Source organism: Sceloporus occidentalis, unplaced genomic scaffold (assembly GCF_023333645.1).
Source record: "Sceloporus occidentalis isolate IW3139 unplaced genomic scaffold, rSceOcc1.0.p SCAF_224, whole genome shotgun sequence".
In the NCBI taxonomy this organism is placed as follows: Eukaryota; Metazoa; Chordata; class Lepidosauria; order Squamata; family Phrynosomatidae; genus Sceloporus; species Sceloporus occidentalis.
The window spans coordinates 384,994-396,982 of NW_028317204.1; the positions used below are offsets into that span (position 1 = coordinate 384,994).

Genomic DNA, 11,989 nt, shown 5'->3' on the forward strand with positions numbered 1-11,989 from the left:
TACATGTGATGCAATCGCCATGACAACCGGGGGAATAAAACTGAAAAATACTCATTAAAAAGTTAATTTAAAAAAAAAACCCAGAACACGTCGATTACAAGAAACCCCTCAGGGGCAGATACCCCCCAGCATAGATACCCTTCAGGGGCAGATACCCCCCCCAGCATAGATACCCTTCAGGGGAAGATACCCCCCCAACATAGATACCCCTCAGGGGCAGATATCCCTCCCCAGCATAGACACCCCCGGGGCAGATACCCCTCCCCAGCATAGACACCCCCGGGGCAGATACCCCTCCCCAGCATAGACAGCCTCACGGCCAGATGCCCCTTGGAGTTGTGCTTCATCATATAAATAACCCCCCTACACTAAATGCTGGCCAACTACACCAGGCACGTGTATCATGAGGTGCAGATACCCCTCTGCCTGCAGTGTACACCCCGTGCAGCGGTATTCTAACCTGCAGCCGCCAGCCGGGAGAAGAGCCTGCCACAGACGATCATAAACACCGCTCGCGCACACGTCCCGCCGCTCACTGCCGGCACCACGTGAGCGGGGCGGGGATAGAACGTAGATCATGGGCAAGGGGCGGGGACAGAACCTAGATCATGGGCAAGGGGCGGGGACAGAACGTAGATCATGGGCAAGGGGCGGGGACAGAACGTAGATCATGGGCAAGGGGCGGGGACAGAACCTAGATCATGGGCAAGGGGCGGGGACAGAACCTAGATCATGGGCAAGGGGCGGGGACAGAACCTAGATCATGGGCAAGGGGCGGGGACACAACGAACGCCTTCTTCTATGTGGCCGGGAGATTCAATATTGTGGGGGCGTGGTTTGTTGCCGCGGTAATAGCAGGCATTCCTAGTACTGGCGCGCATGGATTATGTGGGCGGTTCCTGGGGCGCCGACGTCATCACCAGCCGACATGTCACCGTCGCTCTTTGATGGCGGTTCGAGCATGTTTGCTTGGTGACTTTGACAGCGGTGAGCGGTGGGTTTATGCAGGATCCGGGGCTGCAGCTGGTTATAAAGACAGGGGGGTATCCATGAGGACAGGCCGGAGACTCGGGATGGGCCCGGGCAGAGTTCCCGAGGGTTATAGGAGCCAGTTCTATGCACCGAGGGGCCACTTGGCTGACGATGATGCGACCCGGTGCGGTCTCCTTCAGCTGCTGCACCCGGTGGGGCTGGTAACATATTCCCTGCATCATAGAAATCGCTGATCTAAAACTGTAGAGGCTCAGAGGTTTAGCCAGACTGCAAGATAGATTTGTTACTGTGAGGGTAGTAGCTAAGTGGGCCTGCTTCCCAGCAGAAGTGGTAGCGGATAGTACAGTGATGGAATTTAAGCATGCGTGGGATAACTGTAGTTGGTATAAGTTCTGCTGTTTCTTCCCCTCACCTTGTGTGTTCCGCAGCCCGCCGGTGACTTCTCTAACCAGGGCGCGAGACTCTCTATACCCCACGTGTGGATCCTTTGTCTGATCCCTCTATGGCTTCTATTAGGAAGAGCTGTTCAGAGGTGCTGAGCTCTGTTTACAGGTAATTCCCCTGGGGGGGTGTAGGTGCTGTGTAGGAATGGGGGGGGGCTACGGTCAGCCCCCCCATTCCTTGGCCGCTGACCGTAGCCCCCCATTCCTTGGCTGCTGACCGTAGCCCCCCCCTTTCCTTGGCTGCTGACCATAGCCCCCCCTTTCCTTGGCTGCTGACCGTAGCCCCCAGCTTTTCCTTGGCCGCTGACCGTAGCCCCCCCCCTTCCTTGGCCGCTGACCGTAGCCCCCAGCTTTTCCTTGGCCGCTGACTGTAGCCCCCCCCCCCTTCCTTGGCCGCTGACCGTAGCCCCCTTTCCTTGTCCGTGTTTTTAGGTTCCTCCGGCGCGATGCACACAGGGACTTTCTACCTGCTGCTTGTCAGTTCCATTCCTCAGCAAACCTGCGCGACTCCAACAGAACGTCCATCGTAAGATGTGGCAGAAAAACCTACAGCCGGACGTACCCAGTGTCCCTGATCCAACCCGACGGCTCCACCGTCACCATCCAGTACAGAGAGCCGCGCAGGATCCTCGTGGTAAGAAACGTATTCCCCCCCGCGGTATCTGCAGTAGGTAAATTACATGCACCGGGCAACAAACTGAAAAAATAGTGTTTTTTCAAAAATATTCCGCCGTTTTCAGGCAGCTGCGTGTCAGCCATTTATTCTCGTTCTGTGATCCCCGATCTACTAGACAAACCCCCCGACTCCTTATCATACTTCCTGTAGGGAACAATAGAACGGCTTGGTCTTAATCACCCAGCCGGACTCTCTGACTAATGAAAGTCTATGGAGGAAAGGACTTCATTAGCATCAGCTCAGTGTGGTGTGAGAGAGTCACCCGTTTTTCATGCCCCTCGCCAGATGCCCGTTGATATCACTTCCCTGTCGGAGGAGGAGAGGAGAGCGCGGCTGCGCAGGAGGGACCAGGCCAGGAAGTCCAGGATCAAAAGAGTAAAGGATGACTTTGGGGACGAGTTCAGCGCCGACGAGTACAGCAAGTTCTGGAAGAAGAAATGAACGTTTTGTGATCGGCGCGAGCTTCTGTACATAAACCCCAATAAATCTCTATTATTTTTACCGCGCCGCAGTTATTCTTCGTGGGGGCGTGTTTATTTCCTGCGGGGTGGGGCTGCGTTTATTTCCTGCGGGGTGGGGCTGCGTTTATTTCCTGCGGGGTGGGGCTGCGTTTATTTCCCGCGGGGAGGGAGGGGCTGGGCGCATATGGGGATAAAACTGGTGGATGGTGGGAATTGTAGTTCAGCGGCAGCGCGTCTCCCGGCTGGCGGCCTCTGCTGGGTTGGGAGTCAGATTACAGATGTTGGACGAGGCTTCATTTTCTCCGTCACCTGCGTGCAGCACTCGCTACCGACACGGCCCGCTGGGGTTTATTCACTAAAGGGAGAGCTGGGGCTCGCTGATTTATCTATACATTATACAGGGGCCGGTCACTGATTTATCTATACATTATACAGGGGCCGGTCACTGATTTATCTATACATTATACAGGGGCCGGTCACTGATTTATCTATACATTATACAGGGGGCCGGTCACTGATTTATCTATACATTATACAGGGGGCCAGTCACTGATTTAACTATACATTATACAGGGGGCCGGTCACTGATTTATCTATACATTATACAGGGGCCGGCTCACTGATTTATCTATACATTATACAGGGGGCCGGTCACTGATTTATCTATACATTATACAGGGCCGGTCACTGATTTAACTATACATTATACAGGGGGCCGGTCACTGATTTAACTATACATTATACAGGGGGCCGGTCACTGATTTATCTATACATTATACAGGGGGCCAGTCACTGATTTAACTATACATTATACAGGGGGCCGGTCACTGATTTATCTATACATTATACAGGGGCCGGCTCACTGATTTATCTATACATTATACAGGGGGCCGGTCACTGATTTATCTATACATTATACAGGGCCGGTCACTGATTTAACTATACATTATACAGGGGGCCGGTCACTGATTTATCTATACATTATACAGGGCCGGTCACTGATTTATCTATACATTATACAGGGGGCCGGCTCACTGATTTAACTATACATTATACAGGAGCCGGCACGCTGATTTAACTATACATTATACAGGGGCTGGCTCGCTGATTTAACTATACATTATACAGGGGCCGGCACGCTGATTTATCTATACATTATACAGGGGGCGGCTCGCTGATTTAACTATACATTATACAGGGGCTGCACGCTGATTTAACTATACATTATACAGGGGCTGGCTCGCAGATTTAACTATACATTATACAGGGGCCGGCATGCTGATTTAACTATACATTATACAGGGGCCGGCTCGCTGATTTAACTATACATTATACAGGGGCCGGCACGCTGATTTATCTATACATTATACAGGGGCCGGCTCACTGATTTAACTATACATTATACAGGGGCCGGCTCACTGATTTAACTATACATTATACAGGGGCCGGCATGCTGATTTAACTATACATTATACAGGGGCCGGCACGCTGATTTATCTATACATTATACAGGGGGCGGCATGCTGATTTATCTATACATTATACAGGGGCTGCACGCTGATTTAACTATACATTATACATCTCACACTGCTATTATCTTTAGCCGGATCAAAGATGGCCGCAGCGCCCTCTACTCATGGTCATGTGAGTCTTGTCAGGGCCTTACCCTGAACAAAAATGGCCCTCGCTCTCTCAGCTCCCGGTCATGTGATCAGGTGTTTTGTTCCTCCCGGATCCCGTACTCCACGTGCTTCCGGAAGTCACAGAGCTGTGACGACCCGGGAAATGTGAGTGGAAACAGTGTGGTGCCGGAGGAGGAGAATGATATTTAGATTAAAAATAGGGGGGTATTTAGTGATATCAGGGGGGGCAGGGCAGCTAGCAGAGGGGTATTTACTGATAATCCCTGGACAGCGCTGGAGATACTTAGGGTATTTAGTAAGGGAGGCAGGAGAGGGTAATTAAGCTATAAGGTAGGGGTGAAGCAGGGGTAAACTACAACTCCCATTATTTTCAGACAGCATATATCCTGGCCTGGCTGAGGCTCATGAGAGTTGTAGTTCACACGCAGCCGTAGACCCTTATAAGTAAAGGATAGATTGCCGCCTGGCCTCCGATCTCCTGCTGCTTCTTTATTAAATTTATTGCTCATTCATTCGTTGATCATTCCGTCGCCGTCATTCCCGGTAGAAGCAGCCGAGTGGATTCCGCTTGGCGATGTTCGGATCGTCGCGAGGAGGAGTCCGAGGAGGACAAGACCAGTTCAACTGGGAGGATGTGAAAACCGACAAGCAGCGGGAGAATTACCTGGGTAATGGGGCGTGTGTGACATCATCGCTAAATTATATTAAAACAAAAAATCGAATTATTTATTATTTAATTCTCATCATTGTTTGTTTTATTTGTAAATTGTAAATCGCCTGCCTTTTTTTTTTTTTTTGTATCGCCTGCCTTTTTTTTTTTTTTTTGTATCGCCTGCCTTTTTTTTTTTTTTGTATCGCCTGCCTTTTTTTTTTTTTTTTGTATCGCCTGCCTTTTTTTTTGTATCGCGTCCAGCACCGTGCTAGGAGTGATGGGAGTCGCTTCTTCTCCGTCCCCGCAGGGAACTCCCTTATGGCCCCGGTTGGAAGGTGGCAGAAGGGCAAAGATCTGACTTGGTACGCGAAGCAGAAAACCGCTGGGGGTCAGATGTCGAAGGAGGAAGAGCTGGCGGCGGTGAGACGGGCTGAAGAGGAGGCCATGATGGCTGCCCTGTGAGTTACTTGGTATTACTGATTCCTTGTTAGCGACCTTTAGAGCAGAAATACCGGGCAGGAGATCTCTGGGAATGGCTCATTAGGTATGGGGGGGGGGTGACTCCCACGGAGCGTTGGCCCATTAGGTATGGGGGGGGGGGTGACTCCCACGGAGTGTTGGCCCATTAGGTATGGGGGGGGATGACTCCCCCGGAGTGTTGGCCCATTAGGTATGGGGGGGGTGACTCCCCCGGAGTGTTGGCCCATTAGGTATGGGGGGGGTGGCTCCCCCGGAGTGTTGGCCCATTAGGTATGGGGGGGGTGGCTCCCCCGGAGTGTTGGCCCATTAGGTATGGGGGGATGACTCCCCCGGAGTGTTGGCCCATTAGGTATGGGGGAGTTAAGACTGATATTGGGACAGTAGTAGTAGTAGTAAGTGCCGGTAGTAGATTCCCAGCAGTGTTTGTAAGGAACGTGTAAGTGAAACGTCCCGTATGAGATGGATTGGTGAGTCCGGGTGCGTTAAGGAACGGGGTGATGGGGTGATGTCTGCAGCCCGGCCAGGAGTCACGTGGACTTCAACAACCGATGAGGAAGACTTTGATCGCAATAAGCCGTGTATTAAGGACTTCGGTGTCTTTTTTTTTTTTTTTTTTTTTTCTTCTTCTTCCAGAGGTTACAAAAATGTGAAGCGTCAGCCCACGGGTCTCAGCAAGGAGGTAAGGTGTATAAAGCCGTGTGTTACGGTTTATAGAAAAAATGGTGGTGGTGGAGGCATGGAGTAGCCTTCAGACAAGATTGTTCGAAAATGGCACCCAGGTCCATGCTGTGGGATGGAGCGGCAGGAAGGATATTTCTTTGTATCCGCCATGAGAATGTGATTTACAGAAATGTATTAATAATATAATTATTGGAGTTTTGGGCTTTGAAGGTGATGCAGAATATTACACTTAACCCCTTAGTGGCAGATAATGCATTATTGTATCCTCTTTTATTTTTGATGTCTCTCTCTCCCCCTCACTGATAGAAGCGGTGAAATAGCGCCTGAACCGAGCGCCGTTACATCGTAAGGAGTTTAAATGCTCGGAAGGAAGTTCGGCCGTTCCCTTTCTGCATTCAACTGATCAGCCCCAGCGAGATTAGGAAAGCAGAGCTGCTTTCTTGTGTGTGATCAGCAGACGGGTCGAACAGAATTAGAAATGGGGGGAAAAAAATAACTCTTTAAAGTGACCTAAAAAAGCAGCATAAAAGCCCTCAAACGCCCCATCTTGCTTTAGCATATAACTTTTTAATAACTTGTCTGAGCTTCCCGTTGGACCTCCAACGTTTAAAGTGGGCGATGCGGATGCTCGGGATACGGGCAGACGTTATAAAGTTACCTAATTCCAGAATATTATTTGTCGTCTTCCCCAAATGCTAGGAATTTGCTGAAGTCTGCAAGCGGGAAGGCTCAGAAAGAGATGAGAAGGACGTGGACAGAGTGCTGGGATTGGGAAGCTCCAGGTAACTTGGTTTTGATAATTGCAAAAGGGTTTTCTAACGATAAGAACTTCTTAAACTAGGATCAGCAAACACAATGTGCCATTGGAACCCAGGAGTGATGGGAGTGATAAAGGGCCATTGGAACACAGGAGTGATGGGAGTGATAAAGGGCCATTGGAACACAGGAGTGATGGGAGTGATAAAGGGCCATTGGAACACGGGAGTGATAAAGGGCCATTGGAACACAGGAGTGATGGGAGTGATAATGGGCCATTGGAACACAGGAGTGATGGGAGTGATAAAGGGCCATTGGAACACGGGAGTGATAAAGGGCCATTGGAACACGGGAGTGATAAAGGGCCATTGGAACACAGGAGTGATGGGAGTGATAAAGGGCCGTTGGAACACAGGAGTGATGGGAGTGATAAAGGGCCGTTGGAACACAGGAGTGATGGGAGTGATAACGATCCTCTGTATGCCTATGAAGAGATTCCATTCCGTTTCCGGCTACAATAGTCATTTATTAGAGGACCCAAAACAAGTATTTTCTGCTCTATTATCCCCTCGCCTTGCAGGGTGTATTTGATGCTTGGCATCGCTCGTTTTCATTGGGCACAGAAGGGTGCCGGCGGGATAAAGCCGAATCGTGCCGCTGGGGTAGAAACGCACGGCGCTCGGTTTATTAAACCTCTGCAGTAACTCCGGCTTCTCTTTCTGTCCGCAGTGTGAGCTCCGGCCGAATCTCGCTTTCCAAAGAGGACAAAGAAGCAGCAAAAATGGGATTTTCCGTCTTCACTGTAAGTCGCCAGCAAAATATTAACGAGCTGTTAATTACCGGGACGATATGCAGACATTCGGGGGAGAGAGGAGGGCGGCTAAAATGATCAGGAAAGGCTGAGGGGTCTCAATGTGTCCAGCATGAGGGGATGGGAGAGAAGAGAGAGGGGATGGGAGAGAAGAGAGAGGGGGAGGGGGGAGAGAAGAGAGGGGGAGGGGGGAGAGAAGAGAGGGGGAGGGGGGAGAGAGAAGAGAGGGGAGGGGGGGAGAAACATTGGAATAAAGGGATTTAACAAAGGGGTATAAGGCTGCTGATCAGAGATACCAGAATTATTGTCGCTTCTGTCACCTGTAAGCATTAAAGTAAGATTGTTCTGTGATGATGTCATTGGGTAATAATGCAGCCGTTTCTATGGTCAGCAAATGTTGGAAACGGAATTTAAACTAATATTTAAACATATATATATATATTTTCCAGAAAGCTGACTTTTTACCTCGTTCGGGTTGATTAGTATTTTGAGGTTTTCTCTCGCGTGTGTTTACACAAATCTTGTCACCTGATGAAAAGCAGGACGGCTCCTGCTACGTGAAAGAAAAAAAATATTACGCAATTCATTTTTTTTATAAATCTATTTTTTGACAGCACCTGAATACCGGAAAGGGAAAGGAGAACCCGCCAGCGGAGAAACAGAACCCGGACCCCGGGGAAGACAAGAAGAGATCCAGGTGATTCTCAGAGGACCTCTATGAGGGGCTCACGAGCTCCTGCCCCGTTCATTGCACCGTTGGGGCAAAATAGCGATTTATTAAAATAAGCAAATTTCAATAGAATATAATTCACTAACTTTTTGAAACTTGCTACCCTAATGACAAGAAGCTAATACTTTCGGCGCTGAGATTTCTCGATTTCACAGAAATACCCGAAAAACCCAATTCTTTCAAAGTAAATATAGGAGATCTAGATAAAGAACCCATAGCTCAGATCAGGATAGGATGATACGGCGGGATTTCTGCCTCACTCCAGATAGAACAATGTTCTTTTTTATAATTTTTTTTTTTAATTTTGATATAAAGTATATAAGTTCAGGTAGCAGCAGAATGTTGGAATTGACGCACGGTTGTGGGATTCCTATAACGTATAAGAGAGAAAAGTTTCATGCGCGGATTCTGTCTCGTTGCTCAGGTCCGATAGGAAGAAGGCCAAAAAAGAGAAAAAGAAGAAGAAAAAGAAAGAGAAGGAAAAGCTGAAGAAGAGCCGGAGAAGAGACTCCTCTTCCTCCTCCTCTTCATCAGACGACAGAGAGAGGTACGCGTTAAGATGCTTTTGAAGCCGCTTATTTTTTGGTTGCGACTCTTTCCGATCGCCAAAAGCTGGAATAGCCTCACAGATTCCATCAAATAGCCTAAAATCCCTAAAAATCAGAATGTCCCTGTTATTAATCACGAATTCCCGTTTCTGCTGTTCAGGTCATTTTCTGTTTGTTTTTCTACCGTTTACGTTTATTGAAGTAGACCCACTGAAGTTTTATTTACGTGGGTTTTTACTGGGGTGCATTTCAGACACGCAACACAAGAGGGAGCTCTTTCCCAGCTTTCTGACCGCGTGGACTCTCTGACCACTCCAGGGCAGCTTCCTCATCATCTAACTCAGTAAATACTAAATGATCCAGCGCTATACGCTAAACAAATATATATATAACGGTGTTTACAGATTAAAAGGAGCGATGGATATGTAAGTTTCTGCTATTGCTGTTTAAATATATATATAAAAGCTGCACTCACCTTACTTTAAAGTTGAACCGTTGAGCCGCGGCCGCCTAAACTATTATTTCACTGAAAAACTACTTTTCTGGGGCGGGGGCAGCTCGTTCTTCCAATGCGTGAACGCTGAGGAAATATGAGCCTCTCGTCCTTCCGTAGGGTGGCTGACCGTCTCTCATAGCGAGAAATGGGTGCCGGTGACGTCGCCCAACTGAGGATGAGGAAGAGCTTTGTACGGCTGCAGCTCATGGCTCCTCTTGGACGGAGCCCTTCGATTAGATACAGGGGCGTCCAACCTGCGGCCCTCCAGCTGCTGCAGGACTACATCGCCCATGATGCTCTTTCAGCTGAGGGGCTGGCTTAGGAGTATGGGAGATGCAGTCTTGCAGCAGCTGGAGGGCCGCTGGTTGGCCACCCCGGAACTAGAATAAGGGACGTGAATTTGTATTAAAAGCTGCAGCTGCTAAATTAACACTTTTGTTACCAAATACAGCACCTAGCGCTACTGGCTGCCCAGACCCTTCCAATAACCATTTAATTGAGTGAAATGTGTCTATTAATAATATTTTTTTCCAGGAATACTAAATTGTCATGTGGCACAAAAGCGCTCACTGATTGGCCGTTGCAGTAAAAATTGAAAAAGAAAAAAAATATATATATATATATATTTTTTTTTTTGTGATTAAACCTTTGGAGGAATAAAATATAATTCATGTTTTGTCTAAGCTTTAAAACATTAAATGCCCAAAATGAAACCATTAAAATGGAATTTACAAAAGAAAACTATCTTAGATATTTATTTTTCTATATTCTAAAAAAAGGTTTTTGAAGAAGAAAAGATATTTTTTTTCTAAATAAAGATTATATTTCTTAAAAAAACACAGATTTTTTTTCCCTTTAATATATAAAAAATATATATATATATATATATATAAAAAAAATATGATTTTTTCTTATTGTAGGCTTGAGCTTGAAATAGAGGAGTTAAATAAATATATATATATATATATATATATATATATATATGTGTGTATGTATGTATGTATAATCAGAGTCTCTTGGGCGGTCAGTCGGCAGCGAAGTCTTTGTGAGCTGCCGGGATAGCGTTTTCCCCTTTTCCGATTGGTCGCCCCCCCCCTGTCCCTCGAAGCCTTTTTGTGATGTTTTTTTTGTTTTGTTTTTTCTGCATGCAGACAATGCTCTTGTTGTGCGATGTCACAGTGTGACCCGTTTTCTTTCTCTTTGAAAGGAGGCGGAAGGCCGACCCCCCCAGAAGTAATCCATCATCGTCCCGGCAGATAGGAGCCTCCAGGCCTGACAGCCATTCATCAGACGACAGGGACGCGCCGAGGCCTCGTAGCTCTCGCTACCCTGACACCCATTCTTCCCCGCGCCGGCTGGCACGGCCCCCTGCCGAGGAGAGAAGCCCGAGCGGCGACTCGGGGTACAGGAGGAAGAGGAGGAGGTCGGCGTCTCCGCGTGGGGCCAAGCGGCGGCACGACACGGACTCCGACGATTAATCACGGCCGGCGTGCAGTGGGTTAGATGATGTAGGAGGTGGACCGCGGTGGGCTTTATCAGGGAAGACCACCTTCTGCTTTAGACTTGTGACCCCGGGACTGCCGATTATACACCGTGAAAAAAAATCTATGCAAAGGGAAATCCATCTCTTAATTGTAAGCCCTTCTGTTCCGGGGGGTCCCGCCGCGCCGCCCGCATTGGGTGGGATTCGCCCCTTAACCCCAGAAGCTGTCATTTAGCAGCAAGATGTGGATTCCAGTCCATGTTAATTCTGTTAATTGTTCCTAAAGGCCAGCTGGTTATTAGTCTAGAACCCGGCACCATGGAACCTGTATAGTAGGAACCCTCAGGCACCGAGTGGCAGTTCCGATACGCGAGCCCTGGGCCAGTGCGAAGGGGAGGCCGGTTTTTATGCCTATGGGCCGTGAGCTTTTAAAAATCGAATGCAATTCCTTTTGTATAAATATTAAAACAATTATGGACGCGTAACGGGGGGGGTGGGGGGGGCTGCAGGTTTGGGGGTTTCTGCTGGAGAGTTCATTATTTTAGGTCCCTGATATCATTCTGTATGCTGAGCCGTGCAACCGATCAAGGTCTGTGCTCCATCGCAACCTCCATGGGGCTGCCCAATGATGTATTAAATCCGATATGATGTCATAAGGTAGGTGGGTGGGCTGTGTAGGTACCCGAGATGTTGCAACCAAAATATTTTCATGGGTTGGTTTCTCTGTGAATAGCGCTTGGGAGAGCGAGTTACTGAGTCATGTACTCACGTCCTGCACTGGCTCGGACGCCCCCCCCCCCCCTGCACATGCGCAGAAAGCACTCTCGTTGATATTAATGGGGCGGTGCCTTCCTGCCGCCGGTTGGCTGCTTCGAGCAGAAAGCCGCCCCTTTTAAAGGAAACTTCGGTGGTTTGGGGCAGTTTTCTTGGTTGCAAACGTTAAGCTTACAAGATTTTTTTATTTTATTTTCAAAATTAAAAACAAAACCTTTTCCGTACGTTTTCTGCGACCGCCGTATTCAGCTTAACGAGGAAACTGCCATTTTTTGTTTGAAATGTATAGAGAAAGTGTCGTTCTTGTGTTCAGCGTCTCTATCCATTCAAGGAGAGTCTTCAATAAAATGGTTTTGCTGCGA

General features: G+C 48.3%; 2 protein-coding genes across 2 annotated transcripts; both read left to right on the top strand.

The window, feature by feature from the left end:
• Nucleotides 1–1,495: 1,495 nt before the first annotated feature.
• Nucleotides 1,496–2,553, top strand: LOC149276801 (large ribosomal subunit protein mL55-like). Its single transcript, XM_089503252.1, has 3 exons — nucleotides 1,496–1,545; nucleotides 1,869–2,070; nucleotides 2,398–2,553. The coding sequence occupies exons 1-3, from the start codon at nucleotides 1,496–1,498 to the stop codon at nucleotides 2,551–2,553; spliced, it is 408 nt and encodes a 135-aa protein (XP_089359378.1).
• A 2,237-nt stretch (nucleotides 2,554–4,790) lies between these two features.
• On the top strand, nucleotides 4,791–10,848 carry LOC149276802 (uncharacterized). The gene is made up of 8 exons (XM_089503253.1): nucleotides 4,791–4,884; nucleotides 5,176–5,326; nucleotides 5,982–6,027; nucleotides 6,729–6,811; nucleotides 7,515–7,587; nucleotides 8,211–8,293; nucleotides 8,751–8,873; nucleotides 10,578–10,848. The coding sequence occupies exons 1-8, from the start codon at nucleotides 4,791–4,793 to the stop codon at nucleotides 10,846–10,848; spliced, it is 924 nt and encodes a 307-aa protein (XP_089359379.1).
• Nucleotides 10,849–11,989: the final 1,141 nt, after the last annotated feature.